Source organism: Eubalaena glacialis, chromosome 9 (assembly GCF_028564815.1).
Source record: "Eubalaena glacialis isolate mEubGla1 chromosome 9, mEubGla1.1.hap2.+ XY, whole genome shotgun sequence".
In the NCBI taxonomy this organism is placed as follows: domain Eukaryota; kingdom Metazoa; phylum Chordata; class Mammalia; order Artiodactyla; family Balaenidae; genus Eubalaena; species Eubalaena glacialis.
Window position 1 is genome coordinate 35293385 of NC_083724.1, and position 21384 is coordinate 35314768.

Genomic DNA, 21384 nt, shown 5'->3' on the forward strand with positions numbered 1-21384 from the left:
CTCTTCTCTTTTTCTTGAACTTAGAGAGAAAGGGGGCTTTGAAAATGTCCATTTGAAGCTACAATGCTACGAGGATCACAGGTCTCGGATTGCCCACCCCTACTCTGAAATTCAAGTGCACTTGCACCTTCCTCCTGCCAGAGGGGGAGGTGCCACACTTTGGAGCCTGTTTGAAATCTGAGTCTCCACGCCCTGGTCCTGTGATGCTGAGCAAGTCAGTCAGCTCTGCACCTCACCGGGTTCTCCAGCCCTCCAGCGTTCACACGCATACCTTCCTGTTAATCACCGGTGAGAAGGGCTCAGGGCAGCTGGCTGTGTGACGGTACAGAGGCCCTGGGAATCTGCTGCTAGGGCCAGATACCCTGATATTAGGGGTGGGGCCATTTGCCAGTTTAGAAGTGAAATGGAGCTCCTAGCTGGGGCTCAAGCAGTCCTTAGGGGCTCCACTCTCGGTTCTGAGAGGGCTCCTCCATCTGCCCCCTTCCCACTCCCAGGTCTGTTGCCTGGCTCTGACCCTTGTCATCACCTACCCAATTTTTAGCCACAGCCTAATCTAAACTCACCCCCATCCAGGGGCTCCGGGCAACTCCAACAGCCCCAAGGCCAGAGGCAGCAGGCTTTGGGGGCTCCTGGGAGTCTGTGCTTCACCCTGAAAACAGCAAAGATTCTGCAAGATGGCAGAAGGGTTGTGGAGAGGGGCAGGGGCCCTTCCTTATCTTCAGGAAAGATCTCTCTCACTACCATGGGAGCCCTTCCACCTCTCACCCATCTCCCCAGCATCTCCTCCGGTCCATCTGTCCTTAGTCAGCAAGTCCACTGACTCTCTGCCTTCAGGACTCCCTGGGCCTGCTGAGAAAAGTCCAAACTCTTTAGTCTTCCTTGCACCCTTCTGCCCCCATATCTAGCCCAAACCCCCTTCCAGGCTCAGTGAGCCCTCCACAGAAACCACGCCTAAACTCCGCATCCCCAATTACTTGCTGTACATGAGCCTTTACTTGTGACCTTCACTCAGCATAGAATTCTTTGTTTTTATTCTTGACTTTGAAAAATCCAGGACCCAGTTCCAGTATCACCTATTCTGTGAAGCCTCCCACCAAAAAAGAATTAATCCTCTCCCTGAGCTCCCTGTGTGCTCCCACTTAGGACATGGTTTATTATGCCCGCTCCCCACTGGATGGAGGGCCTGAAGGGCAGAATCCCCGCTAGGCTCCCCTGTTGGTGGCTGCACAGGGGTCGGTGCATGGCAGGTAACTGAGTCATGTTTACTGAATTGACTAGAAGTAGCTACATCCTCCTTTAGTTCTCACTTTTTAAAACTATCTGCTCTTGCAATTCTATACAACGGTGATCTAGGATAGAATTAGAAAAGAATAACTTTATAGCAATAAAGCTGGAAGCTTGATTGTTTCTTCCCTACATCACTCGTTTTTATGGAAACCCAGGCTAATGGAAAGCGATGGTGCAGGGGAAGGAGGAACCCAAGGCTCTCCCACCGACGCTGCCTTCTAATCAACCCCCAGCAGCCTCACCTCAGGGACCATCTCCTCCTGGCGGGGTCGGGAGGGGTGGCAGCGGGGGTCGTGAATAGCAAGATGAGGACACATTGCTGGAGGGGCTTGTCACTCTGTGCGGCCTAGGACCCAGCACCCCTAAACAAGGATTCTGGGTTATCTAGAAAGAAGACATTTAATCAAACCCAGAGATAAGCCCAGGTTATAAGCTCATGGAAGCTTAGCTTTGAATGGGACCAACCAACTCCATTATTTCATGGATGGGGACACTGAGGCTTAGGGATGGACAGCAACTGGCACAAGGTCACATGAATGTTAAGAGACAGGGCCAGGGTTGCACCTGGGACACCGAACCTCTAGTCCTGCATATTCCCTGCTAACCTACATTCCCTCTACACTAGCTGCAGTTACTTGAGGGTTAGTGAAATGGTAAAGGAGTGTTTTCTGTATGGATCACTGTTAAACTAGGGTTGAGAAGTGACAGGTTTTTTTAAAAAGGCATGAAATATCCCATTTTTAATTTAAAAATATATCAAATGGGAAATTCACTTAATTCAGTAACATTCATTCTCTACCTTCTCTGAGCTGGGCATTGGCCGGGGTACCTGCAATAGCCACCTCCCTCAGCTCTGCTGACAGCTCCATGGTGACTGGCCAAACCACAGACATGACCAGGGAGCCTCCCGCCTTGTGATGCCGTAACCTCACTGCAGAGGCAAATTCTGAGTATTAAACACACTTATATGTGCTACCTGACACATATTCCCCGCCATCCTGTGGCAGCTGGCTTGACAGAACGGTGGACTTGGCTTTTGCAGACTCAGTTGCAGTACAGCTAAGTGGTAACACCCTGCAGGACTGGGGCAAGGGTCTCTAGGACCCTGTACATGCTCTGAATCAGTGTCCAATATATGGCGCTTCTTCTCCCAAGGCCAGGATTCACGGGTCCAGAAAATGGGAGTAGCACCCCTCACTATTACCAGTGGTACCCCTAGTGACCCACTGGCAAAAGTTGTGCATCCTGTTCCTGTGACCTGATGCTCTGCTGGCCTCAAGGTCTTAGTTAGTTCCAAAGGGAGGAATGCTTCCACTAGGAGACATAGCAGTGATTCCACTGGATTGGAGGTTAAGACTGCCACTTTGGGCTCCTTATGCCTCTGAACGAATAGGCAGAGAGGGAGTTTCTGTACCGGCTGCGGTGATTGGTCCTGGTTACCAAGGGGAAATCAGACTGCTGCTCCACAGGGAGGGAAAGAAGAGCATGTCTGTAATACAGGAGATTCCTTAGGGCTTTCTTAGTATCACCAGGACCTGTGATTAGAGTCAATGGAAAACTATAACAACTCAATCCAGGCAGGACTACTAATGGTCCAGGCCCTTCGGAACTAGGTTCACTCCGCCAGACAAAGAACCACACCCAGCTGAGGCTATGGTTGCTGAAGGCAAGGGAAGTACAGAATGGACAGTGGAAGAAGGTAGTTATAGATACCAGCTATGACCACGTGACCAGTTAGAGAAACGAGGACGATGTTGTCATGAGTATTTCCTCTGTATTTTTTTATGAACATGTCTGTGTATGTGTGAGTCTATGTATGTGTATTAAGTAAATATCTTTGTTTTCTTCCCTCTCTTATTCTCTTAACATGAAACAAGATGTATTGGTTTTATATGGTGGTATCTAAGTATTGTTAATTTCACATCATAGTATTAAATTACAGGAGATCAAGGAGAAAAGTAAACATTACTCAAGAACTTTACCTCTTCTTCTGGCAGGTTATACACAGGATAGTTGTATCATGTTAGGCAGAATTATGACCTTGTAATTGTCTTTATCTGGAGATAAGTATGGTGTAAGGAGATGTGTATGGGTGCCAAGTTGACGAGGAGTGGACTTGTGATGGTTAATTTTATGTCTCAACTTGACAGGGCCATGGGGTGCCCAGATGTTTAGACAAACATTATTCTGGGTATGTCTGTGAGGGAGTTTCTAGATGAGATTAACATTTGAATTGGTAGACTGAGTAAAGCAGATTGTCCTCCCTAATGTGGGTGGGCCCCATCCAATCAGTTGAAGGTCTGAATACATGTAGAACAAAAAAGCTGATCCTCCTACCAGCAAAGGGGGAATTTCCTTCTGCCTGATTAATTTGAGCTGGGCAATTGCTTTTGTTTTGTTTTTTTTTCTTGGCTTTGGACTTGAACTGAAAGCACTGGCTCTTCCTGGGTCTTGAGCCTGCCAGTTATTCGACTGAAACTATACCATCAGCTTTCCTGGTTCTCAGGCCTTTGGACTCAGGCTAGAACTACACTCCCAGCTGTCCTGGGTCTCCAGCTTGCCAACTGCAGATCTTGGAACCTGTCGACCTCAATAATCATGTGAGCCAATTACTTATAATAAATTTCTTTATATATATATATATATCTCCTACCTCCTAACGGTTCTGTTTCTCTAGAGAACCCTGACTAATATAACACACACTCACACACACACCTGCAAAGGCAATGTTACTCCAATGTTATTGTCATAGAGGGAAAGGGGAAGTGGTACTTCAGGAAGTCGGCCTACCCCTCCCCTAGGTGGTAATGGCTGCTGTCCTTGAAACTGTGACAACGTGTCCCCTTTAGTGCCTACTCACATCGGGGTCCAGCTCATCCAGCTCATTTTCCAGGGTCCTCAGCTCTTCTTCTGTTAGGGCTCCAAGGATTTCATCTTCATCCAGGTCACGGTATTTCTCTAGTTCTCGTCTGTACGACATCGTAGAAGAACTTTCTGTTCCGATCTATGACCTACCAGAAAGAGAAAAATCTTAGAAAGACCCTTCTTGGATTTGCTCTCAGAGCAAATAGATGCTTATCACTCACATGGAGCCCTGGGCATGTTTTATGAATTGTCAGGATAATAATTACTCTACTGGAATCCTGTATTAAGTTGGACTAATTCTCTCATAAACCTTGCAAGGTAAAAGTCCTGAGGGCACGCAATTTAACGACTTGTAATTGTTGTAATAGGCATGGCCATTAGTTACAAGTAATAGGTGATTATAAATGGCTTATGAGTGCCTGAAAACTATTTTATTCTTCAAATAGTTCGAAAATTTTCTGTACAACCCTCCACCCATCACCCCACACGCTGATGGAAAACATGAACGCTGGAAATTCTGCCAAGGCTGATCTTAAAAGCGGGGGGAGTGTCAATGGTTAATTAAACACCTGCTGCATGCAGGCCCTTCCCCTACAACATCTCATTCAATCCTCACAAAAAGCAGCTGAAGGTAATAGCTAACTTTTACTACCATACGCCAAGCTGTGCGTTAAGTAATTCCCAAAGACATTCTAATTTAACCTCTCAGGTAGGCATTTATCCCCGTCTTGCAGATGAGGACACTGAGCTTAGAGAGGCTGAGTGACTCACACAAATCACACTACCAAGAGGGGGCAGGACCACCATTTGAACCCCAGTCTACTGGCTTTCCAAGCCCATCCGGCTCTAGCCATTGTATCAGGCACCTTTTCATAGACTCACCTAACTTCATGGCCAGAAGGAGATCGCCTCGCCCAGACCTCTCATTTCACCCCGCAGGGAGCTGGCTCAGAGGGAGGAAGTGATTGATGGAGGGGGTGGGAGTCCAGGGAGACGAGGGTCCAGGTCTGTCACTTCCCAGCTGCTCTCCTTGCGAGAGAAGGCTACTGCGTATTCTCCGTGGCACAGATGACACCTAACACCTGTGTTTGGATCCTGTCTCTGCTACTTCCATAACCATGACACTTTCACACCTGAGAACTCATTCAATCCTGACGCCACACCCTGTAAATTGAATCTTTTAACTAACACCTTTTTATCAACGAAGAAACTGAGGGATGACCTAGGGCTTGACTCAGAACCCCTGTCACCGGACCCCAGTGCTCCCCACTACACCACACTGCCTGTCACCTAACCCGGGAGACACGACGGGGCCCTAAGCCCTTCTGTCCCCCAGCTTGGCTGGAACTGTCTGATAACATGACAAGCCCAGCTCACACATCACCTCCTCTGTGAAGCCTCAGCGTCCTCTCTCTGAGCAAAGTTCATGACGGCCACGGCACCGCACCCACACCTCTGCACGCAGCTCTCGCACGTCTGCCTCCTGCGGCTTCCTCATGGGCAGGGCCTGGGTTTGCTCCACCCCACTCTCCTGAGGGCCCGACTCAGGGCTGTGCACACAGCAGGAAGCTTTTCACTGAAATGAACCCAATTCCAGTTCTCACCTGCCATTGGTGGTCCAATCAGACCACCTTGAGGACATTCTGTGCTCTTCTCTTGGAAAATGGACAGTGTCAGCTTGCCGCGGGAGCTGCTAGCATCTCTGTGTCTAAGCCAGTTCCCACTGTCCTGCAGCCTATGTGAGCTGAGCTCTCAGCTTTTGTTTCTGAGGCTGACAGGCTAAAGGGTGAGGCAGCAGCTCCGAGCTTTTGTAAATGCTGCAGGATGAAATGTGTTATTACGTATAGAGTTGATATTATGGGTTGAATTGTGTCCCCTCCAAATTCATATGTTGAAGTTCTAACCCCCTGTACATCAGTAACCCAGAACCACATTCCAAGTAAGAATGTGACGTTACTTGGAAAGAGGGTTGTTGCATGTAATTAGTTAAGTTTAGATGAGGTCATGCCAGAGGAGGGGTCCCTAATCCAATAGGACTGATGTCCTTATAAAGAAGGGAAATTTACACAGGCACACAGGAAGAACACCATGTGAAGATGAAGGCAGAGATGGGGGTGATGCTTCTGCAAGCCAAGGAATACCAAAGATTACCAGCAAACCACCAGGAGCTGGAGTAGAGGCCTGGAACAGACCCTCACAGCCCTTGGAAGGAACCAACCCTACCAATACCTTGATCTTGGACATCTAGCCTCCAGAACTCTGAGACAAAAATCTCTGCTGTTTAAGCCACTCAGTGTGTGGTACTTTGTTACGGCAGCTGTAGCAAACTAATACAATCAGTATCATCTTCCTCACAGAATTTTGTGGTTTTAGACCCCAACGCAAACAAACACAAACAAAACCCGTGGCTCATCTGTAAAATGACTGATGGAATTTTCCAGAGTAGAGAGAAACAAAACCTAGGAAAAGATAACCAACTTATCAATCAAAAAGCTGGGATTAATTGTTAATTTGAAACAAAGTAATTAAAGATAAACAAAAACCAACGTTGACTAGGCTACCAGAAAAAGCCTCCATTTCAGAAAGAGAGCAGAGATACGTGTTATTAATATAAGTTTGTGCATGTGTGGGCCTCTTTGTAGGAGAAATCCGAGTGTGTGACAGCTGGCTTGATAAGAAAGGACTTGCTTCCCAAATACAGAAAAGGCCAGTGCCATCCTTTTCTCTAAGAATGGCTCAGCTTGGTCTGACGTCTTCCTTTGACCAGACCCCAAGAATGCAATGTTCAGACCATAAATGCCCCCCCACCCCCGGCTTGATTCATTTCTATTTACTTCCAAAGAAAGCACAAGCAGCTGACAATGCTCTGGTATAGATGAAAAAAAAAAACCCTTCCTGATGGCTCTCAGAGAATAACCTAATTTGGATTTTCCTGAGTGGAGCCGGGAGAGGCCCTGTGGTCTCCATCCCAGGGGCAAGAGGACCCTAGTGAAGGGCTCAGAGGCTTCCAGAACCAACTCACAGACACACCTCCGAATTAGCATCTCTCAGATGGGCTGCAAAACACGTTTCTGGTGCTCAAACAGGTCTTGGGTTGTACCAAGTTGCACAGGGCTCTCTACTCTGCCTGACTTCTCAAAACTCTTGGTCTGCTTTCCCACAACGGATGTCAGTCACCAAGACAGGGAGGGTAAAAGCAGAACTTCCTTGTCCTTTGGACCATGAAACCATGTCTCTGAGAAACTGCTCCTGGAACTGGAATCTCATGGAACGACGTTTGGAAAACACAGCCTTAGATTCACCTCTGGGTCATATGAGGGAGCCATTCAGACTCACACAAGAAGGGGCTGGCGGACAGAACCAGCTGGGACAGGTTTGGAACCCTAGGAGCTTCCCATGCTTGTTACCTTGGCCGGTTGACTCATTTTTCCTAGATGGTTTGCACTAAAACCCTTAGAAAGAGTCATGGACAGACCCTGGAGAAGGGACGAGCCAGTACAAGGGAACAGGGGAGAGAAGAATCCATGTCAAAGCCACCTGGGAAAAAAGGAGCTGGGAAGGAGCAAGAAGAGAGGTATAGGTGGCAACTATGGAGCCTGCTGGAGGAGAGATGGGGCTGGGTAGCAGGCTACCTCCAGAGATGCCACCCCGAGGGATGCAGTCATTACATTTCCTGAAGAAGTCTCCATCTTTGCACACACAGGAAAGTTAATGTTCCACTTAAACACTCCACGGTGCCGATGAATTTAAAACTCCTATTTCAAAGGATTTAAAAGGCCCTTTCTAATGTCAAGTGTCCTGTGAATATTACAGAGTGACGAGGCATCACATTAAATAAGCTGAGAGGAACGGAGAACTCCTAAGGTAAACTATGAAGTTGTCAGCTTCAAGCCACACTCATCTACTTGGCTCCCAGGGACAGTTTCTCTGAGGTGAGATTCTTCTCCTATGGTCAGTGATGTGGAAGAACTGGAGGTGGCGGAGAGACAGGGCAGGAGGGAGGTGAAAACACCACGTTAACAGAGCCCACTGCAAGCTCGGCTTTAAAAGATGGCTTGGGGGAACTCCCTGGCGGTCCAGTGGTTAGGACTCCATGTTCTCGCTGCCAAGGGCCTGGGTTCAATCCCTGGTCGGAGAACTAAGATCCCATAAGCTGCACAGCGCGGCCAAAAGAGGAAAAAAAAAAAAAAAAAAAAAAAAGATGGCTTGGAAGAGATGGTATTTTATAGCTGTTAGTAAAAGGCCCCTGTTTCCTAGTAAAAGAGGTGTCACAGATGGACACAGACCTGAGATTCAGAGGACTTTGGCTGGTGTGCCAGTTGTGGTGGTAACTCCCTGGATGACCCTCACTGAATCCCTCCCCTCCTCTAGGCCTCTGTTTGCTCATCTGTAAAATAAGCATAAATGGACCCGGAAATTCTGCTTGTAACCTATCCCCCATGGGTGGTCTTTAAACTGTGCTCAGGGGAGAGCTCAGGCTCTGAGAAAGCTCCTCCAGAGCCCCTGCAGGGGGTTAAATAGGAGAGGCTAAGCAAGAGGGCTCACCCCTCGTACTGTCTGATTTATGGAGGGTTCCACATAAGGTTTCTCTTGAAGAAAGGATTCAGCTGCTAAAATAAAAAGTTGAAAATCACGTCCAGCCTGGGGCTGGCGCGTGGTCAATGCGGGCTCCACAAATATTAGCCACATTATTATGAGGCTGCGGCAGCCACTGCTACTGCTGGGGCCGCTGCCTCTCCGCCCCCCTCCCCTGCTCCCCCATACACTATCATCAGACTGTAATGTTCGCCAGGTAAGGACATGTGTCTTGTCCTCATGGCCCCAGTGCCTAGTCCTGTGCTTGGTAAAGGTGTTAGGAGGGCATGAGCACATTTGGGCTTTGCTCTAGTGTCCTTGGAACTTGGGGGCAAGTCCCTTCTCTTCTCAGGTCCTCTGTTTCCCCTTCTTTAAAGTGGAAAAATCTGGGAGCGCTGGGAACCCAAGATGGGAGGGATGGGCAGGAAGGGGTGAGGAGGCTGCCCAAGGCAGAACCGCGCCGCTGCTGCCTGCTTTACAGATTGGGTCCTGAGTAAGAGTTGGTGAGGAAAAGAAAAGGACAGCTCAATAAATTAAAAACGCATTTAAAAACTGAAGTCTTCCAAATCCTGTGTATTTTACACTAATGGCACGTCTGGCCTCCCTGCTTCTCAGTGGCAGAAGCCTTAAGCTTCTGCTAAATATGAAAACAATAGAATTTACAAGCTGTGCCAGGAAGTAAAACCAGGCAGGTTGGATAGTAAAAATGAGTGGGTCAAGGGCTGAGGCCATCCATCAGGAAGCTTCAGGAATGAAAGCTCTGAGACAGGGCAGCTCCTGGAGTACCGAATGTGCTTTTAGATCTTTCACGGGAGGCGGGTGCAGTCACTTGTGCTAATGGCCCTTCCAGCATCTGCCCCGAGGGACACTTGGGCAGGAGGCTCTGGAGAGGTATCTTGATTTATGGACTGCATTTCCCTGAGGTCAGGAAGAGCTGAGTCACAGGTTCAAATGAATATTTTCCAGTTATACCATCTTGTTATTTCAGCCACAGTGAAGGGAGGTGGATTTACAAACAAAGTTGATTCTTCATAACCCTTCTCCTCTGTTGTCGTCTTCTCTTCTCTTTGGGAAGACACTTAGGCTGAAGGGATTTTAGGCCATGATCCCTCATCACTGAAGCCTGAGCCTTTCTATTCCATTAGCTCCAGGGACACAAGAGTGCCTGAGATGTCCCCTGTTCCTCCCGAGAGAGCTGTCTCCCCACTGCCCTCCTCCAAGGGGCACCTCTGGGGGCAGCCATGCTTTATACCATGTGGTCCCTACCTCAGCTAACTGGGCAGAGCCGGTGCTTGGCTCAAAGGCAGCCAATTGATTGGCTAGTCAGTGATCTATGTGGCTTGGATTTAAAAAAAAAAGTGAGCTGGTTGAATGAGCCCCTTCATTTCTTGGCATTTGTATTGGTTCCTGAGACTGCCCTAACAAAGTACCACAAACGGAGGGGCCTAAACAGCAGAAATTCATTGTCTCTCAGTTCTGGAGGCTAGAAGTCCAAAATCTAGGTGTGGCAGGGTTGGTTCTTCTTGTGGGGAGGTCTGAGGGAGAATCTGGGGGGTGAACTCATGGGGCTGAGAGATGGGGAACACAGCGTCCCAGAAGAGCCCAGTCCCTGCTCCCTCAGGCTGGACCGCTACGGCTCATGCTGGAGTCCCACGAGACCCCCGTCCCACCACAGTCCTTACGAGGCCCACCCTCTCCTCGCACTCCCTCGCTGCACTCAGTTACCTCGAATGAGTCCCTGCTCCTTGCAGCCAAACAAGTACGAGACTGTCCCGGTTTGCCTCCTTCCTTTCTCCCCACCCCTTCTCATTCTCCCTGATGACGGATTCTTCTTGGCCCACCCGTGCCCCTGGGCGCTGCCCTCTTACATCTCACACTCCCCCTGGGGGCTGTCTCCAAGTGGGGTCAGTTACCAGTGACAAGCTGATGACCCTCGCACGGTCTCACGCTCTGCTGAGCGCATCTCCTGGAGTCCCTCGGGCTCCACGTGCCCAACCCTGAGGGCGGCCACCTCACCGCCACCACCTGCGCCTCACCCTGCTGCCGTCAGCCACCCAGGCCAGACACCTGGGGGCCAGTCCGAACCCTGCCCTCGACTCCCCCAGTTCTGGTGGGTCCCCACGCCTGTCAACCCTCTCTCTCTCTCTCTCTCTCATTTATTCTTTGGAATGCTATAGGGGGTTTTGTTGTTGTTGTTAGATTGTGGTAAAATACACAGCATAAAATGAACCACTTTAAGTGTAGAGTTCTATACGATTAAGTACATTCACGCTGTTGTACAGCCATCACCAGCATCCATGTCCAGAACTTTTTCATCTTTCCCAGCGGAGACTCTGTCCCTCTTTAAGCACTAACTCCCCCTCCCGCTCCCCCCAGACTCTGCAGCCACCATTCTGCTTTCTGTCTCTATGAATCGGACTACTCGAAGTGCCTCATCTGAGTGGAATCATACACTATTGCCCTTTTGTGACTAGACTCCCATCTCTTTACCATCCTTTGTATCTGTCCCTCCTCTCCCTTGTCATGGCGACTGCCTTTTTTGGATCTGTGTTGTCACAACAGCCTCCCAACCCAGTTCCCTGCCTCAGTTCTCCTACCTTCCTGTCCACACGCAACTCAGCTTTCAAGTGATCTTTGTGAAAGTCACCTCTGATGCTGCTCCTGAGCTGAAGCCACCTTCAACAGCCCCCACTATGACAGATGGAGAGCAAACTCCCCAGCCTGGGGTTTGAGGCCATCGGAGACCTGGTGGCCTCTGTGCCACCCCAGCTTCTAATCCCCGCACAGGCTTTCCCCTTCCAGCTGGACCCTCCACTCGCCCCCAGCACCTGAGCACCCCTGACATTCTGGGCCTTGCACACGAGGTCCTCCCAGCCTGGAGCACCCTCTCCCCACCTCCTCACTGGAGAGCCTCGGCCTCTCTGCAGTGCTTCCCTGCCCAGTGGAGGCGACCGCGGCTCCCACCTCCCAGCCCCCAGGCTGAACTGGGTGGGGACAGCATCACATCTGACCAGCATCTTATGCACAGCTCAGACTAAAGGCTCCGTTACTGCAGGTCAGTCAGGAATACAGACCCCCGGAGCTGCATGGACACCAGAAACCTATCCCAGTCTAGTGACGCCAAAGGGAAGAAAGTCAACTGTCCCTCGACTGGATGGGGCAGGGTAGGGTGTGGAAGAGGTAGACAAGTAGGGATTGGAAGTTTGGGGGGCTTACCTTCCTCAGTGTTTAAGCTTTGGAAGAGGGTCATAAAATGTGACACAATAATTACACCAAAAACCAGTCCAAAGTGCAGAGACCTTTGCAACTTAAAACAAACAAACAAACAAACAAACACTTTCACGCCCGCAGTTTCATGTCCCCTGCAGGGCAAGAAGTGAGAGTGCCTTGGCATGTTGATATCTATGATTGGATCCAGACAGACAGGGAGAGGGAGACAGCTAGACCGAGAGGGCCCAGCTCTCCCAGCCACCTAGGTCTGAATCCCCTGCCACCTCGTGTCCCCAGGCAGCCCCTGTGTGACGGCCTGAGTGCTCACTTAGCCCTGATGAAAGACTCTCCCAGGCAGGACTGGCTACAGAATTTGCTGGGTCCAGTGCAAAATAAGACTGTGGGGTCCTGAGTTCAAAAACGGGAAAAAAGTGCCACTAAAGGTACCAGGACGTAAAGTTTTTCCTTTCTCTCATGGTCTCTGTCTTGATCTGTCATGGTGTCTTTAAAATTTATGACTGAATATCATGATCTACACAGGTGCCCGAGTGCTGTGACTCAGAGAGTGCACACCAAGTCCTCTGGCTGCCAGCTTCCCTCCCCTGCCAGATGCAGGGCAGACATGCTCTGCCCTGGTAGCGAGCCGGGCAGTTGAGCCAGGCTTCTCCCCTTCCAATGGGGCCACTGCCCTAACACACGGAGATGGGTGATCCCAAGGGTATCCCAACCTCTGCACCAGGACAATAGGTGCCTGGATCACGGGACGACAAGAGGCTTGCCCTGCAAGGTTGCCAGCTGAACGCACCCAGGCCGAGAGCCCCAGTAGCAGCTGGGCAGTGGTGGGGAGGGGGAGGCTGGTAGGACCTGGGGGTGCCAGGAGGCGAAGCAGCTGGAGTCTGAGAACCCATCCTCAGGAAGCAGAGAGGCAGCAGGAGATGGGACTTCGTGCGGGACCTCAAAGTCCTGGTGCACACTTCACTGTCCATGGGGCTTCACTTTAAAATATAAATCCAAAGATAAAATTAAGAATTTCAAGAAATCGACTGCCGAGCATTCAACCAAGCACAGAGTGCTTCTGGGAGCAGGGCTCTGTACAACCTACAACCTGTTCCCAGCCCTCTTCCCAGGACACACACCCTGAAGGCTCCAGGGCTAGACTCAGCCTTGGCTCACCTGGGATGGTCCTTTCCTTCTCTAGTATCCTCCAGCCCACTGGGATCTCCACTCCCTGGGGTCTATAGGAAGCTGGAGCCATTGTGCAGTGGCAGAGGGACACTGGGATAGGAGTCAGGGGATTTGATTACAAGTCTTGACTTTGGTTGAGGATTTGCTGTGTGGCCTTGAGCAAGTTGCTGTACCTCTCTGGATCTCAGTTTCCACAACCTAATTCGTTGAGTGAGTGTTTACTGAGCACCCACGTTGTCCAGGGCATAGTGGGCCTCTGTGGGAGAGACAGAAATTAATAGGAGAGTTACGGCCCTCAGGAAGCTTGCAATTAAGTCGGGAGGATAAGACTCACACAGAAATCCCTGGGGTGGTATCATACACAACCTCTCTTCACCCACCACCCTCAGAGGGAGGTTGAGCTGGGCCATTAGCCCCACTTTACAGATGATGCCTCCTCTTGGGTCAGCCTGGTGGCAGGTGAAAGCATGGACTAGGGGTCACGCAGGCCTGGGCTAAAATCCCTGCCCTGGCTCTAACTGGTGGGGCAATCTTGGGCATGTCACTTAGTGCCTCTGAGCTTCATGGATTCATTTGTAAGGTGAGGGCACAACCTGTATCTCTGAAGCGGTGCTGTGAAGAAGCAGTGACATAAAGGATGGGGCAGTTCAGATGGCTGGTTTCCTTCCCCCTTCCTCAGTTTCACGAAGCTCCAGCCCAATAAGCCAACCCTACAAGCATTAGATGGATGGACATGGCTGGGCAGCCATGAGAAAGGTTTGGGGGTTCTCAAGTGACTGTCTACCCAACATAAATCAACAGTGTGAGGCGTTGGCCCTCAAAGCCATGGTGTGATCTCAGCTGCATTAATAAAGGTACAGTGGGCAAAGTAAGGGCGATGATGGTCTTGCTAGGCTTCAGGCTGGAGCTCAGCTCTGGGCCCCCACTCTTGCACTGGGGGTGTGTGATTTTTTTTCTTTTTTTAATAAGGCATTGGTTATATACAGTCAAGTGGGCAAGTCTTAAGAGCATAGCTCACTGAATCTTCCCATATGCACACACCTACGTAAACACCACTCAGATGAAGATATAGGCCATTTCCAGCCCGCCAGAAGGCTTTCTCATCCCCCTCCCAGTCCATCTCCCTCAAAGGTAACAACTATTCGGACTTTGAAAGCCTTCTAATAAATTAGCTTTGACTGTTTTTGAACATCATATAAATGGACACATATAGAGGGTATGTTCTTGCATCTGGCTCCTTTCACTCAACTTTATATCTGTGAGATTCATCCACGTTGTGTGTTAGAGTGGCAGGTGATTCTTTTTTGTTGATGTGTAGTATTCCATTACATGAACTATACCATAATTTGTTTGTTTACTCTACTGTTAATGGACATTTAAGTTATTTCCAGTATTTGCTAATTATAAGTAGTCCTATGATGGCTTTTGGTGGGAATAATCACTTATTTCTCTTGGGTATGTACCTGGAGTAGAATTTCTGGATCACAGAGTTGGCATACACTTAGTTTCAGTAGGTACTGTCAAAAAGTTTCCCAAAGTAATTGTACAAGTTTACATCCCCACCAGCAGGGTTTGAGAGTTCCAGTTGTTCCACATCTTTGCTAATTCTTGGTACTGTCAGTACTTTTCCATTATAGCCATTATGGCGGGTGGGTAGTGGTATCTCATTGTGCATTTCCCTGATGACTAAGGATGCTGAGCACTTTTCATATGCCTATTGGCCATATGGGTGACCTCTCCTGTGAATTGGGCCTTTTCTCTTGAGTGGTGCTGGCCGAGTCCAGGGTAGGGGGGCAGGGTAGGGGGGCAGGGTGTCATATGAAGAACAGTTGAAGGGCCGGGAGAACATGGTCACACTCTGCAAACTTCTAATGGGCTGACCTGGGGAAGAAGGAACAAAAGTGGTCTGTGGATCCCAGCGCTCAGAAGACATAGATTTACTGAGGTGACCAGGACATGGATTTCCGATCAGTGCAACGAATTGTCTAAAAATAAAAAATGTCCAAGGAGGCACTGGGCTGATTCAGGAGGTGGTGAGCACTTGTTATGCCAGGCATGTGAGCAGAGATGCTAGAGCCCTAGATGAGGTTTTCCAGAGAGGGCTGACGTCTCGACTGATGGTGGGTTTTAGGAGTTGACAACACGAGATTTCAGGCCTATCAAGGCCTGGTTCTGTTATGTAAGACATGTTTGGAGCCACTGAGTGGAGAGCATGAGGACTCAGAGATGATCAGCTCTCTTTAAAAAAGACTTGTTTCCTGGCCTGTTTGCATTATTCTCCCTGGCTGATCTCATTCTCTTAGTCATACGGGAAAGTACCTTCTGAAAAAAGCAGGGAAACAAGACACAGCATTTGACTCCGTCACTCTCTGCAGTGACTATGAGCCCCATCCCAGTTCACACGGAGCCTCAAAGGTCCACACGTCAAAGCTGTCAAAGGGTTTAAATTAGAAAAGCACGTGTGTGTATGTGCACCACTGTGTGTTTTCATTTTGCACCTCTTGAGGTCATCACGGTGTCTGAGTCACTGAACGAATCATTGTAAGCAAAAGGGTTCCAGGAAAAGACGCTGAACCCATCGCCCTGTCCCAGCTGGCCTGCCCACCGGCCCTGCAAACCCTGCCGTACTCCACTCTGTGGTTCCTTCTCCCCACCTCTCTGCAACTGCCCTGGCTCAGGCCACCACGCGCTCTCACCAGCCTCTGCCTCTTCCATGGCCTCTTTCTCCACACCAGCTGAAAAGGGTACTAGCAAGCCAAATATTAATACCAAGGGGAGGGGCCGTCAGAGTTCTGTCATTAGAAGCATCATCTTATTGCACTCCACCCCCACCTCCCAAGACTGAAAGCTACTTGAAGGCAAGCATCCTTGTCTCCCATGGTCCATCATAAAGCCCTGCTTCTCTCAGGTGCTGAAGTCAGTTTTGTTGAATAAGTGAATGAATGAATGCTTGGCATTATTACTGACTTTGACAGCCTTAAGACAAAAGCCTTGGTGGAATAAAAGCTGGCTTGTAGAAAAGCTTGTGAACTAACTCCTATTCTCACTCTCCATTTCATACACATGAACTTTGTCACCTTGCCTCACAGCAGGGGTTAACATAGGCACAGGCTTATGAAGCACGTTTTTGTATTTTCTAAAAAGCCAATATGAAAAGTATCATGGGCAATACCAAAAGGCAAAAGGCAAGCTGGGGGGAAAATATTTGTCACACATTGAACAAAGGGCTAATTTTTTTTAACAGAGTTCCTAAATTAAAAAAAAAAAAAAAAGAAGAGTCCAGTCCAAAAGAACAGGCAATTCACATAAAAAGAAACACAAACGGCTAATAAGCCTATGAACAGAGAACGAAACCCACCCATAATAAAAGTAAATTGAGAAATGAGACATCAGTTCTCCTCTCTCAGATTAACAAAGATGAAAAAGTCTGAGAATCTCTGGTGTTCACAAGATATGGAGGAGACCAACATTCTCACACAGAATAGAAGGACACATTGGTACACCCTCTCTTGAGGCAAGTTAAGTCATATCTATCCAAATGCACACACGCTTTGACATAGCAACTCCACTTCTAGGAATTTATCCTGCCAGTTTACTCACTGAATTGTACAAAGATATATGTACAAATCATCTGGTTATTATCTATCTCAGCAAAAAACTGGAAACCACATAAAAGTTCATCAATAGGGCATTGGGTAAATGAATTATAATGTAGACATACAATAGAATGCTATTAACACCATCCTTGAGGCTACCATTGCCTGTTATGTCAATGTACCTTCTAACAGCATGCATTATTCTGTACGTACCGCATACTAGCCACAGTGCTAAACTCTTTACGTGGATAATTTCATGCAATCCTAATAACTCTGTGAAGTAGGTACTTTTTAATTCCCATTTTAACTAAAGAAACTGAAATGCAGTAATCTGACTGTATCAGTTTCCTAGGGCTGCCACAACAAATTACCACAAACTGGATGGCTTAAAACAGCAGAAATTTATCCTGTTGCAGTAGGAAGGCCAGAAATTGGAAATTAAGATGTGGGCAGGGTTGGTTCCCTTTGCAGGCTCTGAGGGAGACTCCGTACCTTGCTTCTCTGGCTTCTGGTGACTGCTGGCAATCCTTGGCATTCCCTGGCTTGTGCCTGCATCACTCCAATCTCTGCCTCTATTGTCACGTGGTCTTCTTTCCTGTGTATGTCCACTCCACTTCTCATAAGGACACCAGTCATTGGGTTTAGGGCCCACCCTAGCCCAGTATGACCTCAGCTTAACTAATTACTTCTGCAAAGGCCCTATTTCCAAAGAAGGTCACTTTCTGAGGTTCCGGGTGGACATGACTTTTCAGAGGATACTATTTAACCTACTACAGTGACCAAGGTAACAAAGCTAGTAAGTAGTAGAGCCGGGATTTGAATCCAGGGGGGCAATGTGTACTCATTACCACTGCTCCATGCTGCCTTCCCATAACAGCTCATGCTTTTATAACACTAACAATGTCCCAGGCACTGACTTAAGCATTATACATATAATAACTAATTTAGTCCCCACAACAAGCCCACTTCATACATGTGTAAATAGAGATTCCCCACAATAACCTCATATTACAGATGGGGAAACTGAGGCACGGGGAGTTAAAAGTTACCTGAGTTTATGCAGCCCATAACTGACAGACCTTAGATTTGAACCCAGGGAGGTATGTTCTTAACCACTATGCAAAACTGCCTCCCAACACTCTGAGAATTAAGGCTAAGAACATTTCTTTCTCCTGAAGGACTGGTCTTTTTTAATCAGACATGATGTGGTCTCCAATTCATTGCTTCTCCTTTTCCCCTTCAGTTGTCATGATTCATCAGCTGATTTGAGTGTCCAAATAGAGTTGCCGTCATTCAGCTAGGACACTGGCATATTTTCTCTCCTTAATCTGTGTTGGGCATTTTGAAAGGCCTTCAGAGCGACCCATGTGCCCACACAAATGACATACAAACTGTTGTATGCATGGATATGTTCATTTTTCTGGAGCAAGGGTCCATGGCTCCCATCAGATTCTCAGAGTTTCATGATCCTAATTTTCAAGTTTTCTGCCCTCCCTCCCTCCCTCCTTCCTTTCTTTCTTTCTTTTTTCTGTTCTCACCAGTTATGTTGCCTATGCCGGTTTATTAAGCAATCTCATAGCCTTTTAATGGTGTAAGTGGAATGTAGTATAAAGGCCATAAACAAATGCGCGCAATGTTGCCATTCAGTCTGACTTTTTAAATCTTCCTGGGTTTGCGTGGAGGAAGTCCGCCTTCCTGACTCTCCTCTTTCTTGTCTTTTGAGTGCTTCTGAGGCAGGAGTCCGGTTCCCACCCCGGCAGGGGCCAGGTGCTCACCCTGCGCTCGTAGATAGCAAACTTGTAAGCAGTGTGCGCTGAAAAAGCCAATAGGACACAGAAGCCTGGAGCTCTGGCGCTCAGGGGGGTTTCTAGGCTGACCAGGAACTGGGCAGTATGACCTTAAAGCCTTGTCTGGGCCTAAATTTCTCCGGAAAGCAGAGGAGAAGCCAGGAAGGCAGAAGAAGGTGGAAAGAACCCGCAGCTGCAAGCCTGACCCTTCCCGCAGCCTGCCATCCCTGGGACTTCCTCCTTGCCAACGTACTGCAGCCATGTGCCCCCCAAGCCCCGCCCCCAATCACCTGCCCCCTCGCTAGTCCCCGCCCCCTGTGCATCCCATCACCTGGGCCTTCCCACGTGCCCACCACGCACCACACGTCCCGCCCCCACTGCACCACGTGCTCCACCGCGTTCTTCTAGCCCCTGCCAGGTGCCCCATCATGCTCCTCCTGCCCCATACAGTGCTCATAAAGACAAAAACAAAACCAAACAACCAAACAACAACAACAACAAAATCCCAGAAAGAGCCCTTGATTTTTGACTTTGAGTCAAGGCTTAAATGAATTCATTTGTAGATTTTAATAGAAATTCTATCTTAATGCAAAGGCCAAGGGAAAACTTTGAGATAATTAGCACTCACCTTGGTGGTCAAAGTCTGGTGGTCAGTGTATGCAGGATAAGCCTCACATTATGATGTGTATTAGCGCTTATTAGGAATTATGAAGCCTATTATTTAATAAGCTTATTAGAAACAAGGAGCTTATTAGAAATTCAGAGTCTCAGGTCCCCTCCTAGGCCTACTGAGCCGGCATCTGCATTAGCAAGATCCTGAGTATCTCCAATGCTAGAGAAGCACTAGTGTAGAACACAAGGACTCTGATTTCTCAAGTTTACCAAACCCTGGAGAGCACTTGGGTTTTTCTGGAATACACATCCCAATTGGATGACCTGGAATAATTCTTATTGGTGTTCACTATGCTATCTACAAAAAGGGGTCATTATACCAGCCCTTCCTCCCTTACAGGATTACTGTGAGTTTCAAATGAGATCATGGGTTCATTCTATTTATTGTGAGGGGGCTGAGGGGCTGCAGGGTTGGTGGGGAGCAGAACAGGTGTGGTTTCTGCCCTCACAGAGCTGACGGGGTGGTGGGATGGGAGAACATGTAGATGATGTTGTGTGATTGTCACGGTTACCTCAGGGCTTTCATTTGCTTAGTCTTTTACATATTCTTTCATTCAGTGATCAGCCACTAATTAAAACATAAAATACTTGCACTCTGCCAAGCGCTGAGCTCTGAGCTCGACACTGGGGAAGCAGAAATATCAGTAAATAAGCCATGAACTCTGCCCTCAAGGATCTATCCGTCTAGTCAGAGATAAGGATGTAAGCAGCTGATTACCCTTAGAACACACTATGGCTGGTTCTCTGAGGTCCATTCAGGGGGCTGTGGGAGCACAGGTGGGGCAATGATGAGCTTTGCTTTAAAGGAGGATTACAAGTTTGCCAGGTTGAGAAGGAAGAGGACAGCATCCCAGGCAGAAGGAAGAGCAGGGGCAAAGGCAGCGAGGCATGAAGTCACATATGCTTGCACCATGACCAGAAGGTGTAGAGAACTGGGGGGAGTGTCAGGAGATGGTTTTGGAGAAGTAGCTTGGGGCCACATCTTAGATGGTCCTGGTGTTGGATGCCAAGGAATCTGGTAGGAAATGGGGAATCCCTGAATGAAGAGGAATAACACTATCCGAGCTACGTTTCGCAAACTCTTTTAACAGCAGCATGAGAAGAAAAGACTGGGGTAAAAAAAAAAAAAAAAAGAGAGAAAAGACTGGGGCAGAAAGACTCTTAAGAGGCTCTGCTAATAGCTCAGGGGAGAGATGGCAAAGTACTCAACTGGGGATAGACATGAATAGAAGAGATGTTAAGGAAGGTAGAATTGATAGGACTTTTGACCAAATGAATGGGGTGGTAAAAGGTATGGAGTTTTTGGCTCAGAGCCTGGGTGGATAGTGTTACTGTTAACCAAGACCGGGGGGACACTGGAGGGAAACTGGGTGGTGAGCCTGAGTTGGGCCGGTTGGGTGTGAAGTGCCTTTGGGACACCCTCTTGGCTTTGTCCCCTAGGCTGGAGTCACAGATGCCTAGAGCTGAGGAGCGTGGTCCAGGCTGGACACAGGAATTTGGGAGTTCCGAGTATACAGGGAGTAGTGGGAGCCCTGGGAGTGAATGGGACTATAGGAGGGTGTGGGGTGAAAAGGAATAGGGTTGAGAGTGGCACTAATATTTAATGGATGGGAAGAGATGAGTCCATGAAGGAGGCTGAGTGAGGCCAAGAGGCACTTCTGCCTCATCACCCACCAGAATCATCTCCCAGGAACAGTCCTGGGGACACCTCCCTAGAAGCCCCAGAGTGAGCGGTGGCTGGGGCTGGGGACCTGAGAAGGAAGACTGAAACAGACAGAGCTTTCACAAATCTCTTTTTCTCCAAGAGAAAGGATGTAAGAAAAGGAGAAACAAAAGAAATGCTTGAGTTTGTTTAGTTTTTCAGATCAAAAACGGATCCAATACCTCCTAACATCGAAGAAAACCTCCTAGACTGTCCTAGGTTGACTCCAGTGAGCTCATTCTTTCGTTATCGTTAAGAGCAAAGAAAGTCTGGTCTTATCATGATTAACCAAAGGAGGATTTTACAAAACAAAACAAGAGACAGGAAATGGTCCCCAAATTATGCCGTCTGCTTCATGTTTTTCCATACAAACAAGCCTGTGGCTTTAAACTGATAATGGCTCCTAGCAGCCAAATAATTGATCTACTTGGTGTTTTGGCTTTAAGTGAAAAGTGAACTGGCCTCTTTAGAAATGTTGGCAGCCTGGCTGGTCCATTAGTAAGAC

The 21384-nt window shown here is 48.4% G+C and overlaps 1 protein-coding gene across 2 annotated transcripts in view; it reads right to left on the bottom strand.

Moving 5' to 3' along the window:
* Positions 1-21384, bottom strand: part of TMOD1 (tropomodulin 1) — a 102847-nt gene that overhangs the window by 78431 nt on the left and 3032 nt on the right. For both annotated transcript variants that reach the window (XM_061200212.1, XM_061200211.1), the window contains exon 2: positions 4148-4298. In XM_061200212.1, coding sequence (XP_061056195.1) covers positions 4148-4267 — 120 coding nt within the window. In that variant the 5' untranslated portion in view covers positions 4268-4298. The remainder of the gene's footprint in view (positions 1-4147; positions 4299-21384) is intronic.